Source organism: Pagrus pagrus, assembly GCF_965226575.1.
Source record: "Pagrus pagrus genome assembly, chromosome: 13".
Classification (NCBI taxonomy): Eukaryota; Metazoa; Chordata; class Actinopteri; order Spariformes; family Sparidae; genus Pagrus; species Pagrus pagrus.
Genome location: NC_140197.1, coordinates 25,853,242 through 25,876,061, shown reverse-complemented (window position 1 = coordinate 25,876,061; position 22,820 = coordinate 25,853,242). Strand labels below are relative to the sequence as shown.

At 42.8% G+C, this 22,820-nt stretch overlaps 1 protein-coding gene across 2 annotated transcripts in view; it reads right to left on the bottom strand.

Moving 5' to 3' along the window:
- baiap3 (BAI1 associated protein 3) overlaps positions 1–22,820 on the bottom strand; it is a 33,345-nt gene that overhangs the window by 9,570 nt on the left and 955 nt on the right. Inside the window, exons 2-22 of one of the 2 annotated variants that reach the window (XM_084372491.1) lie at positions 15,917–16,059; positions 9,128–9,215; positions 8,251–8,334; positions 7,944–8,051; positions 7,549–7,608; positions 6,373–6,439; positions 5,518–5,731; positions 5,251–5,295; positions 4,781–4,858; positions 3,681–3,786; positions 3,415–3,522; positions 3,235–3,327; positions 2,885–2,988; positions 2,678–2,795; positions 2,381–2,505; positions 1,188–1,278; positions 918–974; positions 704–801; positions 522–573; positions 278–429; positions 3–126 (exon numbers count right to left, since the gene is read on the bottom strand). In XM_084372491.1, the coding sequence (XP_084228617.1) occupies positions 3–126; positions 278–429; positions 522–573; positions 704–801; positions 918–974; positions 1,188–1,278; positions 2,381–2,505; positions 2,678–2,795; positions 2,885–2,988; positions 3,235–3,327; positions 3,415–3,522; positions 3,681–3,786; positions 4,781–4,858; positions 5,251–5,295; positions 5,518–5,731; positions 6,373–6,439; positions 7,549–7,608; positions 7,944–8,051; positions 8,251–8,334; positions 9,128–9,215; positions 15,917–16,050 (2,106 nt within the window). In that variant the 5' untranslated portion in view covers positions 16,051–16,059. Of the gene's footprint in view, positions 1–2; positions 127–277; positions 430–521; positions 574–703; positions 802–917; positions 975–1,187; positions 1,279–2,380; positions 2,506–2,677; positions 2,796–2,884; positions 2,989–3,234; positions 3,328–3,414; positions 3,523–3,680; positions 3,787–4,780; positions 4,859–5,250; positions 5,296–5,517; positions 5,732–6,372; positions 6,440–7,548; positions 7,609–7,943; positions 8,052–8,250; positions 8,335–9,127; positions 9,216–9,747; positions 9,935–15,916; positions 16,060–22,820 lie in introns of those variants that run through there. The other variant, XM_084372492.1, reaches the window with a different exon arrangement.

The following is a 22,820-nucleotide window of genomic DNA, read 5'->3' as shown; positions in this document are numbered from 1 at the left end:
ACCTTGTCAGTTTCCACGGCCTTACGAATTCTGTCACAGGATCTGTCATGAACGATCTGCAGCCACTTATGAATGGAGGACTTGAACCAGTTATGAAAGCCCGTTAAGGCCAACATTTTAGTATCCCTGTTAGAGAAGAACGGGAGGATTTTTTAATTAATTCAAAGCTGAGGGAAAGGTTAAAGTCTCATCTCCTCGCTGACATTTCAACCAACAATCAAAGGCTTCTACGCTGCCATATATATGAAAAGTCATTAGAGTCGAACTGATAACCAACTTGAGAGGAAGAAACTCCCGAAAGCCTTTGAGGGTTTTCAAGGACATGAAGAGCTCAAAGATGGTCTCTCCCATCGTCTGAGTCAGTCTGGAGCTCTCCTGCTCCAGAGTCCCACAAACCCGCTCCATCGCTACGTTGACGTCATCGGCTACCTGAAGGACGAAAGAATTTGACTGCGTTTGAGTAACTTTCCTGTTTCATGACTTGTTCACAACGACTCTTGGCATCGTTTTCAATGGCCTACCTGTTTCTCCAACTGCCTGTATGATAAGCTGAGGAAGTCTACTTTCACTGCGCTGTGAGAACAAACAAGGAAAGGATGGAGTGGCATCAGTCCAACGACAACTCATGCAAATCAATGTTTCTGCACGAGGTAGCGTGACATTTGCACATCGTTGATGAGATGTATAGAATAATGATATTTGCCTGTAGAAGAGTTTGTTGTAGATGTTCTGGGCTCGCTGCACGTCTGCGCACACACAGTCAACCACCTGAACGAGCCGCTTCAGCTGCTCCTCCAGAGTCTGCGATGTCAACACACAGCGAACAACATCCTGGGTATTAATTCTCCAGACACAGACAGTAAAATTATAGACTGTAATCATTTCCATCACTAGAACTTTAATCAGTATATACTTACCCCATCCTCTGGTTTATATCGCGCAATTAAGCTCTCGTACCACTCCGCACTTCCTTTCTGAAATAATTACACAAATTAAGGCAAATTAATGGGTTCATTAAACACTTGATGTTCTTTGCATCCAGTTTTTCTGACTTAAACACAACATATGGGTAACTTTATTTGAAGGGGGTGTGCATACTTTGCAGATTTAACATGAAACAACTCTAATACAAACACTGCTTCGGTACAAAACAATCAGAAAACGCTGCACTGGTGATAAATTGTTACCTTGACAGCAGTCGTGATGTCCAAATGCAGCTCATTTCGAAGAGGACATACAGTCTTAAACGCCCGCATGTTTTGCATGTAGCCAATCCCCCTGGCATACACAGACAGAGAACATAACGATCAAAGACTGCGAGGTCACGTTACTGTTGATTTCACATCGTACGCTAACATGTTGTTCGTCAAATCAAATAAGCACAAAAGCTTCAATCTCACACATTTCTTGTCACTCTGATTTTAAGCAGAATCCTGCATTATCACTGCAGGAGCTTTAACTGTTAGGTGAGTCACTGTGTGTGTGTGTGTGTGTGTGTGTGTGTGTGTTTCTGGGGGGTGTAGGAAAGATCTCCCTGGAGGTGTTGATCACTGGGCAGAGCCGGACTTCATACTGGGAAGTTTCTATTTAAAAACTTCTCCAAATTAGTCTTACACAGCAACAAGACCTTCAATAATTAGCTGATTTTACTGGCTGGCATTTATGTGGAACAGACTCCCCCGTTTGGTGCACTTCACTGCCTTAAATTCCTTCTTTTGTGCGATGGTAATGTGCAGCCACGGCCAAAAAGTCTGTTTGTCTAACACTTTGACTCAGAGCAGAATATCTCTGCAACAAACACCAGATTGCCATCAAATTTCGCACAGACATCCGCGGTCTTCTTTGGATTTTCTGGTTAAAGTTTCCTCATGGCCAACACTTTGTTTGATGACAATGTATCCGAAAGTTAATGCCTGGATCTCCATGAAATTCAGCGTTGATATTAATGTCCTCCAGAGTTTAATATGTACATAAGCTGAGCACATACACGCTCCGAAAGGGTAGTCCTTTCAGATTCCCATGACTGTGTGGCCGTCATACCAGTGTGTATGACCGGATCTGGTCACTCATCGTACTGGTGGAATGAAAGCATATTATCATATAGGCAGTACTATATGTTGTGTCAAATATATGTAAAATGCTGCTCATGACCACAATGTGTTGGTGTATAAAAAGCTCTTTTTCAGGTTTTATTCAACAAAATTTGTGGTTGGGAACAAATGTTTAGAATTTTATTTTGAAATGAGTAATGAGCAATGTCTGAAGCCCTGCTCCCTCCACCGACTGTTGAGGTCTCTCTGTGTCTGTTGGGTTGAGAGTTGTTCCTGGTATGGCAGCACAGGCGAGTGTGTGATGTGATGTGATGGCAGTGTGACTTTACCTCAGCATGAGCTCGTAGCGTGTAATGGCAGCGGCGCTGGTGCAGGGGAAAACCTGACGCATGTTCTTCATCAGACACAGGCAGTGCTCTGTGTACAGCCTGAAGCTGTCTGACAGCTGCCTCTCCTGGACACAGGAAGGGCCCTCAGTTATAGCTTCGTTTACACTGGCTGTGAGACATTTTTGGCTGAACCAAAAACCTTGATGAATGTCAGTGAAGAGCTGAGCTAATGAGGTGACTGTTTCCAGATGATGAAAGCTTTTTATCCTACTGAGAGGCTGAAGGTGGAGAACCTACCAGGTCGCCCCTCACAGCGGTCGGGTCCCACTCTGCATCGATGGTCCTCAGGAGGCGCAGCAGCAGGGAGTAGCACACCCTCTGGGTCCGATGGTGGCTGCTGTAGCACTGCCAGCGGCTGTGTAAAAAGCGAAACATGCACCTTTTACCTGATGTTGAAGCTCTCATGTTTGATTTGATCAATTTTATTCCTCCATTACTACTCACATAATGGCCTGTTGGAGGGGTGAGAGATCAGTTTGCACAGCATGGTGAGTCAGTACAGTCCAAGCTGCAGGGCAAACCTGCCCGTTCCAGTTGTAGGGCTCTCTCTACAATTACATGTGGTAGATCACCGTTTGAGTTCAATCATATAATGACAAGCAGGGAAGAATCTGTCTGAACTCCATTCTCACACATTCACAAAATACATTTCCCTGCAGTCAGAACAAAGTCTAATCAGCTTTAATCCCATTCAAACGCCCCTACAGGCCAAGCTGTGGGCGGTTTATCCCAACTGACTGATCAAGCGTAGATCACAATCACAAATAACTTCATTACGAAGGCTGTTTACTCACCTTGACATGGGTGTGCTCATATTCCACAATCTGACTGAGCAGTTTCTTGTGAATAGGGATGTTTGAGTCTCTCTTAGACAAAGCCGTGTCTCTCTGAAAGAGAAAAAGACTGTTGTAATTCTTTATATCCTGCACATACAAGAAGATCTGCATACAGAAGGACTATTATCCTCCACAGACCTGGTTGGTGAAGAGCTTCATTATCAGGTGACATTCTCCCTGAACTTTAGACGTACTCGATCGAGGCTCCAGCTTAAACCAGGTGTCATAGCCGCCCACTGGGACCTCCTGCAAGAAGGAAACCAGCCAGATTAATGACGCTGACACACTTCCAGGGAAATCCTTCACATCGTATTCCTGGGTGGAATCTATTTGTGGTCGTCTTTGATTTGTCATAGTCGTTTCTGACTAGTGAGACTGTGAACTGTTCCACTTTAAACACTCACATTTAAAGGGATGTTGATGCATCCGAGGAAGTCATCAACGTTCTCCTCGGAGCCTGATGACGCGGACCCGTTGGCGCGCACTGACTTTGCTATTTGCTTGAAATACCTGACAAGAAAAAGCAGAGGGCAAGGAAAGGGGAGTCTTGCTCGTCACAGCTTGAATTCATGTTTAATTTTAAAGCAAGACCTTCAGTCTACCTTCAGCTAATGCTTTCATCCACCATGACAATTAGAGCATCGGCAGAGTGAGTTTCTTTTCCAAATGACAGTCGGCTATGACTCAGATTTTACTTCAAACGGAAAATGGCACATTTTCCTACACGGGATTATGATTTCTTTTGTCCCTTGGTTATGATTGACATGCCAGAGTTTTCATTAAACATGTCTGCTATTTATTAGTCTCTCCATGGCCTTGGCTGAACTTTCGGTGTTATCTGTGTGCACTGCTTTATTGGCACTGGGCTTTCCTGTATGTCAGCCCTTATTCAAGGTTAAAAAACAAACACCAAATGAACTCTTAAAATTATCAAACAGGGTGGTGTCAGTAGTTTTCAAAAGATGTAGACAATGTAGGCCTCTTTATGCACAGCCGACTGAGTGACAGTTTGACTGACTCATCTATTTGCTGCCACAATGCCAACTGCATGAATTAATTAAAGGAAAAGTTCCCCCCAAAATAAAAATGCAATCATTATCTTCTCACCCTAATGTAGACAGAAAGTTGATTGAATGTCTCCATTAAAAAACTGACACGACAAGTCAGCGAACATCGATAAATTGATTTGAAAAGACCACTCGATGTGAGCATGTGCACCCACTTCAGACAAGGTGCACTCAACGCTTTTACTGAACAGCTACAGTGAAGATTTCAGGGTGTAAATAACGTCTTTTCAAATCAATTTGGGATCTTGGGTCTTCTTGACACTTGGATTACACCAACTAATATAAATGCGCACACAACTGCACTTTGTTGCCCTTCAGACCTTCAAAGTAAATAAAAGGATAGCACTGCTAAAAGAGTTTCTTACCAGAGATGTTTCTGTTATTACACTTCATTACATTAATGATAATTTAAGATTTCACAACATGGTATCTTCTACCTTCCCATTCCACGAAGTCCGCTGACTTCATTGAGCTTTTTGCAGGCCTCTGCAACGGACACGTCATCATCATGATCCCTAAAGAAAAGAGGATAATCAGCTATTACAGCCTCTCATCTCCTGCGAGAGCAAGTGTGCACAACAACTGACTGAACTGAGAAGTGAAGAGGATCCACAATGAATACCCACTGAAGCAGAACTAGCTTTTTCAACGTGTGCTGAAGTCAAGAGTCAGCTCTTGACATTTCAATGTACACAGTGAAGGACATACAGGACAAAACTGACGAGTATAATCCAAACCAATTTCCTGGAAAAACTGTGATTGTAAATTGAGTAAGCGATTGAGCGACTTATTAAGATAAGGTATTGATCTCAAATGTTTTTTGTGTGCTTCGCATACAGTATATGCATTTATATGTTATCTCAGATGCAAGAAAAAAAGAAAAAAAGACATTCAAGGTGTTTCTTACCATATGTCAAGATGTAAGAGGTCATTGTGGACATCATCTACTTCACTGTGAAGGAAAAAAAAATGAATTGAACTTTCTCCTCTGTGAGTAAAAACTGACAATAAACACCTCCATACTTTATCTTCCACAGGGATGATGACAATGTGCTGCACTGGTCACACAAATAACAGCTTTGTCCGTCAGTGTGAAACAAATGAAACTGTGAATCCTCCACGTCACATATCACCACGTCCAGTTCTGTGATGGAGGTTAAACGGCTGTACTCACAACACAAAGTGCTCGTCCCACACCGGGTTGAGAGTCTCCGGTTTGACCTCGGTCACCTGGATACACCTGGCGGGTAACACCTCCTTGGTGCTGGAGCGTTTCTCCAGCTTCTCCTTTCTCTTCCTGAAGCTGAACTTTCTCTCCTTCTTATCCTCCATCTCCCGCGGGCTCTGGCCCATCAGGATTCCCAGCATGCAGTAGGGGTCACTGTAACCTGGCAGGACGCAGGGTGACACCAAGAACGAAAAGTTAATCACGCGTGTGAAACTGTTTATATCGGCCTGATGAAGCTGTTTTTAAAACAGTACTGTATTCAGTTATGGGGCTGAACTTTTGTCTACGCAGAATTTATTATGAAATAATGTCAACAACTTGTATCACATACTGTATTAGTGTCACTTAAAAATCTTGTCTTATTGTACTTGTACATGCATCTGAAATGTGAGGCTTGCCTGTAACTGCTTCTCTCAAGAACCATGAAACAATTAATGTGATAAAATAACTGAACTCAGAGTAGAAAACCTATAAGGGCTTTATTATCTGTTAACTAACACTTACTACAAGGACCTAAATATAAAGAATTACCAGTAGGTTGGACAGAATTCTACCCATCATGCATTGCATCATCACTGCTGGTCAAACCCGCAGGCCTTGCTTACCTTGAAAAACTCAACTGCCACAAAGAGCTGAAAACTACATGACGCTGGCTGACAGGAGGTGAATCAACTGACAGTTCAATGGATGAGAGAAGCTTTTCAGTATTCATATAATCACTGTCTAATTCCTATTGGTATTGGTTCCTAATGGTGTTGCTGACTAATAGAGAAGGGCTATTTAATGCTGGAGATGTCTCACCATTCGCGTCCTTGGCCATCAGATTCTTTGCTTTCATGACAGAAACTCTCAAAGAGAAACTTGCTCGCTGTGAAGAAAGTTGAGCAAGAAAAGTTGCGTTTGCAAGGGAGTGCAAAAAACCGAGGTCATGCACCGAGCCAACACATTGCATAGTCTCAAAAACTTCCATATACTATCGTAAAGTCTGCCTTTGTGAGTCGTAAGGCAGAAAAACTCAATGTTCCACAGAAGACAAAATAACTAAACAGCAACATATTTTCACTCTATATTTCTCTCTGTCTGTCATCAGGAGTCTCTGTTCTGGACAGAGGTATTTGAAAGGTCTCTGGCAGTCAAGTAAAAGTAAATAAAATCATACAAAATTGAGCTCTAAGGAGATACAGGTCTCACAGCCTCCATCAGCTCTGGCCTCCAGCTGCCGCTCAACAGGCCCTGTTTTCACCGTATTACCACTTCACACTTCAAACTGACGGCACTAAAACACCACCTGGAGTTGCACAACGGAGGACTGCAAGAAGCCTCTGAATCTGCACTTTGTGACCGCAGAGGATTTATTATGTGTTTTATGAACTTAAGAATATAATGACTTGGACTGTACCAGACATTTAGCATGTTTTAGGTCCCATACAGGAGACATCTTGTGTCCAACAGATAAACCTCTGAAATGAAAATACTTGCATATTCATATATTCTGAAATGGTTCATTAGGAATGAGTAGGTGTCCTTTTAAGGATTTTAATGTGGTAATTATACTTTTTTTCCACTTCAACAGTCATGTCAGACACATGTCTGCAGGGGATCTTTAGCTATTTTCGTCCTGAAATGACTTTAATGGCACCAAAGACTGACTGGGAAGATACTACGAAAAGACTATATACTATAAAAGTCTAAAATTGGGCCACACTGTGCCGCAGTGGTTAACCCACTAGGGCAGGGTCTTACTCTGCCGAGTTTACATGTTGTACATTGTGTGATATGTGAGATTAATAAAGATGTTTTCCTCTAAAACACAAATACTGGTATGCTCCCTCAATATCTTGATAAAAGTCAATTTTTCCCTTTAAGTAAGAAAACTGATGAATAAGGACTGACTGCTTCAACCACCACAATCTATCTGACGGATACTGCTCTGAAAACATGTGAATTGACAGTGACTCATGTACAAAGTGCCTTTACCTTGGCTTCTTGAACCTTTTGGATAATGATGTCCTGCTCCTCTTCGCCCATATCAAACACCTTGAAGAGACGGTAAGAAAGCATTTGCATTACAAAAACCTGAACACCGCTAAAGTGAAACACACCTTAAAAAACAGACGCCCACTAATGACATAAAAGAGGCTACAATACATAGAGCGACACTGTCTGAATGGATGTAATATCCCAGCTGAATAACAGTATACAGCGTGACTGTGCTTTGATGTTTAATCAGGTTTGAGCCGAGAGCATCTGCTCGGATACCACCAGCCCGCTCACAACAAATAACACTCTCATAAGTGTTACTGCCAGAGATTTACAGATTCTAGATAGATAGATAGATAGATAGATAGATAGATAGATAGATAGATAGATACCTTTAGCAAGTAAGCAAACAGCTCTTCGTCACTTTTCACATGCTCCGATGAAGGCACGCCCACCCGGTTGACCACCGTGTACACAGCCTCCTCATAAAGCAGGTCCAGCTACATGAAAACACACTCCACTTAATAACAACGCTTCAAAAACAGGATGTTCTTTTGCCTGCATGCTTTTTGCTCTCCTGCACATCAAAAGCATGAAGAGAAGAAAAAAAAATCTTCAACTGTTATTCTGTTATTGTGACTTTTAAGAATTAATTCCTGCTGAGATACAACAAAGGACAGAAAAGCTGAGCCGACGCACCTCTGTCCTGCTGATTCTGTCAGGGATAAAGGACTGGTCCACATGCTCCTGGGGTGGAGGCACCGTGCAGGCCCCTCTTTGGCACTGTGAGGGGACAGAAATAGTTCAGTCCCTAAAGAAAAGCCTTTCTTAAGGCTGTGTAGGGTGAGAATTGCATAGAGGAGGTCGCAGAAATGCATTATTGACAGTAGGATGCCAGTCATCACTCGGAAGGACAAACATCTCCAATGATTATTTTAGGGCCCAGACACACCAAGCTGACATCGAAGAACAAGATGTGACAAAGACTGTGGTTTCACAAAGAAGCTGCACTTGAACACATCGCAAATAATACAAACAGTTATTATGATAAAGCAGCTTTTTTTGACGCCACTCTCGCCAAAATACGAATCTGGAAACATTGATTAAATGTAGTAAAGTATATTTCTACTGCTGCTGCCTTCATAGCCACTTCATGAACCAAAGTCAGAAGACTCATTCCAAATGTTGACATCCACAATAAGGACCGAGATTTAAGTCCTGAGAAGATAATGTTATGTCTTGTCTCTTCTACGTGTCGTGCAGTGTGGATGTTCCTTCTGTTTCGATACAGCATTTTGGACATAAGGAGATCACTAGCTCTCAGCAGAGATGTTAATACAGCATCATCGCCTTGTTAGCAGTATCGGCAGAAGGAGCTGAACACCGCCATCCACAGCAGCTTGTCACAGCTGAGCTTCCAGTCTTCTGAGCCCCCAACTCACCCCGGCCCTTCTGTCTACAAACGTCATGTTGGCCACAATGGTGGGCTGAATGACAGCGCTGAGGCCCTCTAGCTCCACGAACATGATTCAAATGCGTAACAGATGGAAAGGTGGAAGTTTGGGGTGTGGGTTACCTCAGCCTGGGCAGCCCGCAGCATGTTCTCCTGCTTCTGAAGGACGGCATTCACGCGCTCAAAGAACTCCACGCTCTCCTCGGAAATCCTGCCAAGATGAGGAAACAGATTGACAATTCATCTCTACAACGGAGATGAATTGATTGGGAGATATGCAAATTTGAGGGAGGAAAAAGTGAGGTTAAATGCATGTTATGTTACGGTAAACAGAGACATCCTCTCATCTGTCGTGATTAAAAACAAAGTGGGATTCAGTGACATTGGTGGGATCATACTGCATCATGTTTGCACTCGGCCGCCTGCAGTTCGGCTCCTTATTAGCAACGAAATGCAGTCTTGTCTCACACACTAAAAAGCAAAGCAGCTCCGGACCAAAGCTCCCAGCAATCCAACATGTCTGCACCCTGCATGAGCCATGTTAATCTACTATGATTAGCAGCGCTGTGTGCAAAATGCAAATGATGTTTTCTGTTTCCTCCAGGTGTGAGTGAATCCCCGGACTCCTGCTGGCCCCAGTTGTCATGGCGATGGAGGCACATTCAGGGAGGGAGGGCTGAACACCTTTGGATTTCCCCCCCATCACCCCAACCTCTCGCTCTCATCCTCCCCAAATCTCTCACCGGGGCATCTTCCTCTCTCGGGATCAGCCGTGCCGTCTGCCTCCTCAACCTCTTCCAGCCTCTGTCTCCTACCCCGTCACTTCACACAGAAGAGCCGTCGGCAGAGGCCCTGTCACGCTCCTTTATTGGCGTCATCACATCACAGCGGGTGTGTGGCAGCCTGTACCAGCACCCACTGACTCTCGCCGTGGTGGGGGAGCGGATGGCAACCCCTGAGGTATTGATGAGGACTAATGGCAGCCATGCTGGGAGAGTTGGTCTGGTTTCCACCGGCCTGAAACCAAGTGAAACCTGAAAAGGTGATTCAGTTAAAATGATTGAAATCTTTAATCAATACAAGATTAACTGTAGGGTAGTTAATCTCTGTTGGGTGAAAATCGTGGCAGAACAAGTGCACACCGCCACTGTCGAGCTTTTAGTCGGGCTGCGACTATTTTCTCGACAACGGCATTAAATGTTTGGTCCAAAAAATGTCAGAAAATCCTTTTGACAGCAAAATATAGGTTGTTGTTCGAAATTAGAGTATATAAAGAGACACGCATCAACTATACGTCTATTATCGGCCATGAAAGCTCCAGAGATGCGTTTTCCAACAGAACTGCATTAACAATGAAACCAACATGGGAGCAAAATGAATGATATACAGTAAGAAATAACTGTAGGTGAGCATGTGGATTGCACTCATCTGTACAGCTGATGTGCTGTTAAAAAAGACATATAATTTATCTCGTCATAGAGTAGCCTAGTCATTGTACTTCAACATAATGGGACAAACTGACACAATATTCTTTATACAATGACATAATTGAATGTATTACATTTGCCGAATTTACAAGAGGGGGCAAGTAATCAAAAACATGTTGTAGACTAGTTTATAAAGTTTCCCCTACCTCAACAACTCACAAACTGTGTTCTGGGGCTGATGTGCCGCCACCTTGCCGCCACAACCCACATGCAGCTTTGCACTGAAGGACAGACGCCCAATCGCAACGAGGATAACGACAACACATGAATAAACACTAATTTATCACAAAAGTATTGTTTTAACCCTTCATTTGTTATGACAAGAAGTACAACAAGGAGAGGCCTTTAGTTTTCAGCAACATGGCGTGTTTGTTGATTTTTTTCCAAATACCGATCAGAGACTGAGTTGTTATTCTAATTTAAAACCTCTCAGTCAGTGTTTGAAAGCTTGAAACCATAAAACCAGAATCTACAATCAGTGAACGACTCCAGAAACAAAGCCTGTTCCACTGACAAGCGATGAGAGGTTTTCGTTTATTTTTTTGGAGCTTGCAGTTCTCATTTGCACATATAGTGCAAATAAGCTTCATTTGATTCTAATACTTGCGAGACACTCAATTCTCTCCCCATCCATCCTCCATCATCCAGGGCATTCTCCCATCGAGACATCTGTCCCATCTTCTGTCAGTCAAGCACACAGCTCGAGGATTTGTCCCGACAGTCTGGGATCTTTTGTTCGGAGCTTGGGGACGACGTGTTCATGAGCAGAAATAAAATCCAGTCCATTCTGATTGGATACATCTAAAAAAAAAAAAAGATGATGCTGATATCTTTCAACCTCTCTCTCTCTCTCTCTCTCTTACACACACACACACACATGCACACACACATGCCACCAGAATAACAAACTGATTTGATGTTGCTAGGAAACAGGTTCGTTTTTCTTTTTTTTTTTTTTTTTTAAACCGTCATTTCATTCTCATTTATTTTCAGAATTCATACAGTTGTGTTTTCCTGTCTGGAGAGTAAATAAAAAGGAAAACATAAATAAAAACATTAACGCTCTGAACTTCTCCTATCCGCGTGTTTAGATGCGGCTAATTGGGAGTGTGACGGTGACAGCAACCCTCGCTTCAAACCTCAATATAATGTGGCAGTGCATACATAATAATTAATAGAGCGGACATCACCGTCGGCTGCAGCATGAAAGACAATGTGACGTCTGTACATTCCACTGAAATAAGATGATTTTTTAATCTGATTCATCACGGTCGTCAGTGCACGATATCAGCCTGTGGCTCCTATATCGGAGCTGAGGATCTCCGTGACAAGGATCCCCTCTCAAATACTACACACAAGACGGTTTGTTTTACTCTAATTACACATTTGATTAAGCAGCTAAACACTACAGGTGAAAAGGCTGGAGACACGAATGCAACAGCTCTGATAGGATCTCTCCATTCAACAAGTCTCCCAGCTAGACGCACTGACAGTAGCAGGCTGTTTAGTGAATATTATAGACCATATTGGGGCTATTTCTTCCTATTGAATGGACAGCATGTCTGTAACTAATGACCACACCTGCATGTATGAGAGGTTATCTGTTTAAAGGATAAGGCTGTTGATTTATTTTCCATATTTGCAACAAATCTCACCGAAAGACCACAATCGATCAATCTGAATGAATTGATCCTGCTAACAAGTAAAGCCAGATACATATCACTCTGTGCCACAGAGCTGCATTGTTGCCCAAAGACTATTAAAAACACATCAATGAGTCGCACTCACACGTTCGACATGTTCCTTCATTATAAACACGGCACTATAGTGTAAATTGACAACTCCACCGTCTGCCTCCATCAGTGGGGCTCTTTTTCACAGGTTTTCACCATTATTTCAGCTGTTCCACCATTACCTGAGGATAGCGGCCAGGGGAAAGCAATGCCTCTTCCTGTTGTGGTTACGCAATGGCAGACTCGCTTCCTATGTGCCATAATGACACCTTCATTTTCGGGGAAAAAAAAAATCCCGCCTGCATCCCACATAACACACTGAAAGAGAGGTCTATGGGGAGGTTTATAAGCAGATGCTGGCACTTTTTCAACAGTGATTACACTGTGCAGTCACTGTGCTTTAACTTAAGAATAATAAGTCAAAGTCAAAAAGTTGCTTTATTGCCAGGCTAAAGTCACACATACAACATTGATGTGCTGTAAATGACTGGTTCCTGTATCAGGGCCACCAATGTGTCAATAAATCTAAAACATTACGGTTGGAGGTAGCGCTGTAACGAGCGACTGTTAATATTCTTCCTCCCTGCAGTATCATCAAAGAAAAGCTTTCATTTTCTACACATTCTTCACAATAAAAGCTCTTTGTCATTTAGTTATTTTAAAGCTTTTATTATGAAGCAGCAAAATCAGGAAATGTTGACTTAACCCGAGTTCTATGTAGCTGAAAGCCAACATGATGAAACAATAAAAAATATCAGATATCTGAAGGCACAAGCAGCGACGCAGGAGGGAAAGAGCTACGAAGAGCTTCTGAGAGCTCAACACAGAGACTTTTAAAAACGTGTCTCTGGTCTCCTGCGCACCTTCAGTATTAACAGTTGGGAGAGCCACAGACAGGCTTGATCCACTAGGAAAATATTCAGCGACGGGATTGGTTTTGGTTGTTTTAATTGATTTATTGACAATAATAACAATACAGAATAACACCAGTCTTATCTTTTAAATGTATATTATGCCTGTCAGTAATTACTGTACTGGCATGCTCATTTAAGGTCTCTGTTTAATGTCGTTCTACACCGACTGCGTTATTCTGCATTAATTAAAAAATGAACTCAACAGTGACACTGAGTCAAATTCATTAATGACCCTGTGGCGAGCTCACGATTAAAAACATGCTGTGGTCCACCGCTGGTGAGAGAGATGGAAGTGAGGAGTGAAATAAGGAAACAATGATAAACCAAAATATACATTTAAATGTAAATCCCTACTTGTTTTATGCCGTATTACACTCAGTCAGGCTCGTCTCTGACGGTGTGGTGTGCACTTCCACGGGCTTAACAACCTGCTCGCTTACTGTAGGGGTAAAACCATAATTTGCTCGACTGAATTAAAACGTTCACCTCCATCGTGCCACTCTCGGCTCCGACAGCCGACTGGACTACTAGGTCAACAAGTGCGGACGGAGCAGACCAAATCCACCCGGCCTCATTTGCAAATTCTCAATTAAAGCGAGAGTGCAGGCAGGGCAGCAGCAGCCTGAATGGATAACAAAGATCAGCGGCCTGCCTCTAATGATGAGCACTCCGGGTATGTGCACGGCTGAGGCTCAGTGGGAAGGCTGTAGCACCAGGGAGTTGGCGAGGGAAATGAGTAGAAGGTGAGATACTGACTGTTCAAACCAGTCTTTAATGAAGGACTCAAATAGGGTCCTACCGGGGCAGATGTTACATAGATGAAATAGATGAAAATGTTAATTTGATAAAACATATTAAGAATATGCGTTGAATGAAAACATGCATGAGAAATGTGCCATGTTGTGCTCTGCAGGAATAGTATTACTCTCTTCAATCCTAAATTGATCAGTGTTGAGCACAGCGTCCGAGGTTATCTTCCATGTTAAAAATAGACATGGTCGTCATTACAAGTATAAGTTCACGTCCTGGCAGCAGCCTGCGTTTAGGTTGCTATAGAAACCTCAGGTTCATACTATTACTTTTGGCTTCAGATGAAGCTTCAAAACAAGGCTGAACAAAATCGGATGATTTCACCTGTGGCACTGTGGCAGGCGATGAAAAGACAGCGTTCAACAGGAGACAACGGTGGGAGAGATCAGACGAGATCAAGACCGAGGTACATAATCCACTTAGGTCCTGCTTATTCTCTAAGAACACATGAATCAAGACAGTACAAATTATGCGAGAAACCTAAAACATACACATAACACAGAAAATTAAAAAAATAACAAGAAAGCTGCACATAGATCATCAAGTCTAAATGCATATGAACATACATGTGCTGTACATGTACAGGCATTTGCACAGAAATGCTGAAATAACTAATAACACATCTTCAAATTCCCAGCTGGGATCTATTCACTCTCTGGATTGCATGTTTGAAAGTCTTTCTAGACTAACTGGAGAATCGTTTAGTCTCTAAAATGTGTGAAAATACTGAAAGATACCCGACGCAACACTCAAGGTAACCGTTTCAGATTGCTTCGTCTGTCCGACCAACAGTCCAAAACACAAGGATGTTCAATTTACTATAATTTGGGACGAGAAACAGCAGCAAATCCTCACTTTTGAGGAGCTTTCATGTAAGGATTTACAAACAGAACACAAACATACAGACGCTAAAATATGAGGCGATCTGCTCCTCTGATTTAGGATGCAGTGAGATGTTCTCACTCAAGTAAAAACAGCGGTGTGCTGTACCGTGCTGCACTCACATGCTGAAGGAGACATGTGGATATCAGAACCATGTTGTATAAACGGATATGCAAGAAAGCAGCATTTCTGTTCCAAGTCAGAGCCTGACTGTGCATGTAATAGCGTGGTTGATGTTTCCTTTGGGGGAGAGGCAGCTCGTGCAGGGCCCCGCTCACAGCAAGTCACAACTCTGGAATAAATGTCACCCACGATAAAACACTTGCTGTTGACAAGAAATGATGGCCTGTGGCTCCAGCTGGACGGCAAGTGGAGAACAAATAAATAACAACCATGATTTACTGCTTATGAGCTTGTGCCGCTGTTTTCGTAAAGGCTGTCATTATCTTTCTGAGCTACACTGACTGCTATTCAAATTTTCCGATAAAAAGACTCTCATTATAGAAGCTATTACTTGTTCTAATAGGCAACAATCAGCCAAATATCAACTTTAGCTAGAAACGATCTTTCCAGACAGAGTGATGTATCAATAAACAGCCTGCCTCCTGCTTCTCGCTCAAATTCAAGTGGGCTTAATTTGCGTCTAACAGTAATGCAGGAAGTAATTCAAAACCAAAGCCAGGGAACGCATCACAGCTCTACTTCTAATATGAAAAGACACAAAGTTCAAGCTATACAAGCGTCAATTTAAATGTTCGTCATCGCTACATTTTCATGAGGTAAACCATGAAGGTAGAAAGAGTCATGAAACAACCCAATCACCAGAATAAATGTTGGCAATGTACGTTTCTCGAGGTTCCCTTAAAGATATCCGGTGGTTTCACACTGCGATCACTGCCTTCCGGCCTGTAACTCCACCGCCATCCCCTCCACCTCCAGACATGAAAGTCAGGTCATGAGTATGCAACATCCAAATGTGAACATATTCCTGGCGACTGGGCTGCAAGGAACCCCAGAAGAGTTATTAATAACCTGGCAGAAACTGATGTCGAGAAAAGTGTGTACGCGTGCACGGCAGCGACTCACCTGCGAGGCAAGGGCTCAGGACAGTGTGTGAGGGGGCTGCTGGCGGTGGGTGGCGGTTCCCTTCGGCTCCTCAGCGACTGGCTCCTCTGCACCTGCCTCAGCACACTACTCTTCAGGTCCAGCAGCGTCGTCATGATCTTTCACTGCCAGGACAGACACAAAGAGCAGACATCACACCCCTGATTGGCAGCGTTAAGGAAAAGGGAGTTATAAACCGGTTGTTTCTAGAAACACAATTAGTTTTGGGGGATTCTTTTAGTCTAATCAGCTGCATAATCACCTCCCCTCATTATTTAAACATAATTATGCTCTTCCTCGGCAGAAAGCGCGTTCTATTTCTGTCTGAGTCTTACTGATGCCGCAGGGTGTGAAATTTATCTTCTGTGTTTTAGGCTGGTCACTTCAGAGTCAATTGACTTTTATTTTTGGGATCACTCTTTGTACAAAATGTGCAAATGAGCCTCAGAGAGCCAAGAGCCACAAGAGCCTCATAGTAGCAATTTCACAAAAACGACTGTGTCACTAAAACAAAATGGCAAGAAAAAAGGGCTACTGTAAGTAAAAGTGCTGTGTACAGAAATGGTTTCCGAGTGTCTTAATCATAATCCGGGGACATCTGCAGTGTAAACAATGTGAGAGGATCTGATAGCTGCACGCAGTGGAGGAAGACGTGTTCAAAACTTAAAGGTCCAGTGTGTAGGATTCAGGGAGATCTTCAGGCAGAAATGGAATAAAATATTACGAGTTATGTTTTCATTAGTGTATAATCACACATTAGAATAAGCCTTGTAATGTTTTTCTACTGAGGGAGAAGTTCCTCTTCCGCAGAGAAACCTTTTATTATTTAGCTGAAGAAGTGCCATAAATATAATGATATAATACTGATGGTCAACAAAGGAAGAGCTTGCGGGAAAGTGTCCTGAAATGTGGGTTTGCAGATTTAATGAGAAGAACAAACTTCTGCAAACTTTGCCAACGTGCCTTAGAAATAAACTTGAAATATAAAAACTGGTCTTTTTCGTAAACAAACCAGAAAATACGTTGATGATGGTAATGAATGAGAGCCGGGCTTTGCTGTTTCCAGCTGTACGTAGCTACCAACATACACAGTGTAACCATTTTACTCATGTAACTTATCTCATAATTTCCTCTTTCCTCTTCTATCCTTTGACCATCCATCATATTTTGTAAATAAGCATCATATACCACCTATAATATTATTCTCTGTGTAGTTTTCATTAATCCACCTACAGCTCCAATCAATTAATGTACCAGAAATATTCAAACCAAAATGGGAATACATTCATCATACATAATAAACAAACATTAGATAAATTCATGACTTTCTTACAGATTTTAACACATGAGGGCTTTTTACTTTAACAGGAGCAGGACTGTTATCTGAGCTTTCACAGGGACAGGTATACTCAGATTATCCTGACTGTGAAATCTGAATTTAGAAAAATGAGCCCATCTGGTGACCTCAGAGAGACTGGCGCTGTGTTGCTAAGCAATTCGCTGAGACCCGGTGCCATAAAGTAAACTCTCATTTTGGCCTCATGGTGTCTTTAAAGTTTAACTCAATTATATGACCTCATAACAATATTGTGCACTGTCAGTGCTCCCCACAGAGGGAGAGCCAGAGAAGAAGATAAAGTGTTCTGCTCATGTGTATCCTCTGAAAGTGTGCATCTCTGCATTTTCCTCAAGTAAAAGCGTGGAGAAAAAAATGTAAAGTAAGCAAACTTTGCCGTTTCTTTGCAATAGCACAATAATTGCTTGTATATCAGCTCAGTTTAGTCCATAACATAAGGTTGAAGTGGAGTCTGCAGTCTGAGTCTGTGGGAACAGGAGGCCAGATATAAACTGGATACTTTATTCTCAAGAGCCTTATAATTGGCATGATTATTTTTAACTGTAATGCTCCTTTATGACCTTTTTTATCACACGTCAGACATTGAACTTCATTATGTATCAGTGGTATATCTACCTGTTATTACGTTTTAATCCTTCTAATCTCAACAGAAGGTTGGGCGTCTATAAATACCTGCAGTTCAATATTGAAGTCGGTCACTGAATCCTCACAGGAGCAGAATACATTTATGAGCTGCCACAGTTCTCAAGTACAACACAACATTTCAAGCCGCTGAGGCGGCGGGGCTGCGTACATTTCATTTCATTATTCATTTAAATGAGAAAAAAACACGAAAATGATTTGATTGCAAGGTCATTAATCGCATAAATGTCAGCTGCTAAAACGAATCGCTCAGGAATGCTCGCACATCTGCCTAGCAACTGAGGAAGAGAGTGAAGCTGATTGTCAAATCAAAGCGACTCCCTAACAGCATCCAATCACTTTTGTCCCTGCTTGTCCAATTTACGGCATTTTAACTGTGATGCAAGGTTGTTATAAACGGGACTAGCTCCACCTGGATGGCTTCGAGAGGCTCCGACAGTCAACGTGCCGACGAACAGCAGTGAAGAAGGAAGAGACAGAGCACTCAAAAAGAGACAACAAGGACACAAGAGAGAGGCTTTGATTGATGGAGAAGTTGTTACAGGAGACAGACGGACGGACTCAGACAGCCAGACGCTCTTTTCAATAGTTGACAGCCAATGTCTGTACATCTGTGTGAAAAGGAAGCAATGAACCGTGGGCTGGGGGCTTGTTCAGAGTCTCCAGCCAGCAAAAGACACAATAGCCACCGTTATTATCCAACTGTAATAGAGGACAATTAGCTCAGTGTGCTCGTGGAGAGAGATTTGAGCTGATGCTGCTCATTTTATAAGAAATGTTGATTCATTTTGACTTTGTTTTTCCTTTTGGATGGCGCTGCGGAAGGTTTTCTGTTTTGAAATCAGTGTGCTTACACCGAAAGGATCCAGAAAATGAAACATATTTGCCTGCGTGTCTGCTATCATTCGGCGCTCAAGGCCAATTGCGACATCGAGCAGCGAGCAGTCGGCTCTTCAGCGCCGAGTATGCCAGAAATTCGTAATACAAGTTGCATCATTGGCCGAGCCAAAGGACAGTATGTTATCGATCTGGGAGGCTGACACCTGTTATCCACTTGGAGTATCCACACTTTTCTCAATTAGACTGAAGTGTCGATACTCCTGCTCTGTCAGATATCATCAGTGTGGCATTTCCAATGCGCTCCAGTGAGAAACTGTTGGAGTTCCCTCAGACAGGGTTAAGGTGTCGTCTTACTATCTATTTTCAGTCAAAGTGAATGTGTCTGTATAAACATTCAGCTAGCCAGCTAGTTGTCAACATGTCTTGTGGTATTGCCTCGTGGTCTATTGAAGTGGGAATCTGCCTCTCGTATGATGGATTTATCCTTGAATGCTTTGAGCGTCACTGCCGAACGTCTTCAGAGAGCTCTTTACATCTGACTGAGTCTCAGAGTTGTTGATGCTCCGTGCTGTCAATCTCCACTGTGACTGCGCCAGAAACATGTCATAAATATGAGAGCATAATAGCAAACTTTATTTAGTTATCCGCTGAAACAAGAGGTTCCACCAGGTCAAAAAGTGCTGATGGATGTTCACCGGATCTTCACCCCTCTCACATCCCCCCTAGGTCTATTTAGATTTGTGTTATTTAAGTGAACCGTTCTGCTCATACCAGGTCTAACGGAGAATTCACTCCGAATACCACTTTTGTGGCTACAAAGCTTCAGTGAGAATTTCCCGTGAATATTGAAGCTATAATAGCACACTGGGGTGTGTATGCTTTGCTATTAGTGATATTATCAGTCTAATAGGAGACGCAGAGAGGAGTCAAGATATCAGCCATTATGAAATTTCTACAGACGGCGGTGGCAAAGGAAATGTCAAGAAACCACAGAGCTTATCCAGATTTTGGACATTTATGAAACACTCAGCTGCAACAATTACTGGATTCATTGATTAGTCAAGTTGTTCAGTAACTATTTGATAATCGATCGAAGTACAACTGTTAACGTTTGCTGGTTCCATCTTCTTAAAGACATGATTTACTGCTTTTCTTAAATGACAAGACTATGAGTTGCACAAAACGAAGCAATTTTAAGACGTCAGTCTGGGCTCTGGGAAAATGTTTTTGACATTTAATAGACTAAACCAATTAGTCAATGAATCATGGTTGTCAGGCCTTGCTTGACTGCTGAGACAACTTTGCATTTATGAGCATTTTGTCACTAAAGATCAGAGGCTACAGCTGTGTAAGGTGAGAAATCCTCCCTGTTTCATGCTCTACTTGCTCAGATAAAACAGTCGCGCTCTCTTTGTGACATCTTTAACAGGCTGTGTAGCTGAAATATCTGAGGCATTTTTTTTTTTCTTGCCGTTGTAAACAGAAAACATGTTTCCCCAACTTCAGACTGTGGTGTCACAGCCAGAGAAAAAAACACCCTGCTCAGGCATCACATCACATCCACTATACATGCAGGCTGGAAAGGAAGGGTTGTTGACAGCTAACAGGCACCGCGGAGCCGTTTCTCCCAGGTGGACTCATTTCAATTACAGGAGTGGATCTCTCCCAACTGGATTTCACTCTGTCTCAGCCGTCAACCCAAAGTGACAAAACGGGTCGACGTGCCACCGACAGCGGGGCGCCGGCTGCCAAGGAAACACTGTCAAAGCCAAGTAAATGCCTCTCTCGCTACATCGGTGCCGAAGTCGTGCCAAGGAAACACTTGCTCACCAGTGTCTCTCTCCCGAGAGAGCCAATGAGCCCGGCAGCCAAAGGCGCCTTGCTGATAGGGATGTGAGTGTCTCTATGGTAACAGCAGAGGAAAAGGAGCTGGTAAATACAGGTAAATGGAATTCTGCGATGACGGAGAAAGAGGGACCCTTTATGTTTGAATATTTCCATTATAACGCGGTCAAACATGGAGAAAATTATGTAGCCTTTACAGTTCACACTGAGAAGTAAAGCAGCCGATAAGGCCACAGTGGGTTGACGGACATATATAACACGATCATAATCCAGGTGCGAAGGAAAGACTTTCTCCCCAGCGTTGTTTTTTCTCTGCCAGTGTCAGTCACTGTTTAACCCAACAGTGTCAATCACTCGTGAATAACGCCTGGACGTGACTCATGAGCTTGTTCTTCTCAACTATTGTTCCCACTTCTCGTTCCTTTCCCGTTTGATGTTCTAACGTCAGACAAATGACACAGAGAGATACAGCAGCACATCAATACAGTTACAAGCTTTACATTCTGCTCCAGTCGGTCATTAGCGGCTTCAAACAGACGCCTGGAGATTAGCCTTTGTGTTTTTTTCTCAATAACGCACCTTTTATAAGCCATTAGTCAGCCGTTGTTTTCTCCAAGTGTGTGTTTGACTGTGAAAGCTTCAGAGTGACGGAGACAGAGGCGAGGAATTTCTACGTGTGTTTGTCTTACGTTTAATTCATTACACTCCTCCCGAGGTGCCAAAATGAAAGAGAAATATTAACAGCATCCTTTCATGGTGACACTGACACTCTATGTAATTGAGTCGAGCAGGATGAGCATATTTTGACCTTCATGTTCCTCTGGACTTAATTTAACACATCAGCCTGAGGGCATACACATCCATATCATAACTGTGAGTAGATTATCCTGTAGTGTCGCTGATGATAAAAAGCATGACTATCACAACCTTTGAGACAGAAACCGAGAGGCTCATCATCAGCCATCAGCGTTATCATGTGACTGGTCCTGAGGGACAAACTGTATAAGCTACATGGATCGAGCTGCCAGTTCTCTAACGAGCTTTTCCACTGGATTTGATGTGGTCAAGTGTAGACATGGCTGTGATCTATACTGTATGCACCTGTAGATAACGCGCAATCTATAATCCAGCAGGCTGTGGCCCAGAGAAACACAGCACATCAAGCCGGCGTATTCTCAAAAGCTCCCGGTGTCTGTGTTGTGAAGGCACATGACAGGCACTTTGGCTTGGAAATTGATTGCCAGAGAAAATCCCAGGAATTGACGGTTGGGGGGCTTTTGTAAAGGGGTTAGGGCGTCTGCACCACAGCCAGGCAGCAGAAATCACTGACAGCCACGCACCAAATATAAAACTTAAACAATGGTGCAATTCCTCACTTATTATACCACAGATAATACGTCCTTTGTCACCCTGAAAACAATCACTCCAGTAACCCTGCTCTCAAAAATAGCAGCCACTGAGTGTGCGAGGGCAGTAACGCCACCTTCATAGTTCACGCAAAAAAAACATCAATCTGCATCTACAACACAATGTGCTCTGAAGTCTTACAACTGCTCACACACGCTATAATTAATGACTTCCGACCAGGACGACTGAACACTATATTTATACGTCATTACCATAACCTTTTATGAGTGTCTCTGTGAACGTGTGGCGAAAGGAAAACACTGGGGAAGCTGCTTTTTTATAGACAGGTTCTCAAATAATGACCACTGATCTACTGTATAAGCAAGAGAGATAATGATTAATTAATGATGACTAATGGACTCGTAATGAGTAGTTGAAAGTGGAGTTATGACCTGCAGCGCGGTGGCTTCTTAAGAAAAGAGGAGAAAGCCACACAGAGTCACACATCATTTCTGCACACGCACCCGCGTTTCTGTTACACCGCAGTGAATAATGAAACATAGTCCTGTTTTATTACCCATTTAATCAGCTACACATTTAATCATCGTCAATATTAAAAGCACAGGTAAATTACAGGCTCAGAATTGCTGCAGCTGTCACTGGGGGGAAAGATGATTGTGTGTGAGAGAGAGAGAGTGAGAGAGAGAGAGCTCACTCCAAAGTACATCATTGATTCATACACAGCATGAGGCTCAGCACACAGCTAAAGGGGTTAAAATCACATCAAGATCAAGAGGTCTGAACCTGTCCTGCTCTCACCTGGAGACCCGAGAGATGCACATCTTCAACACGAGC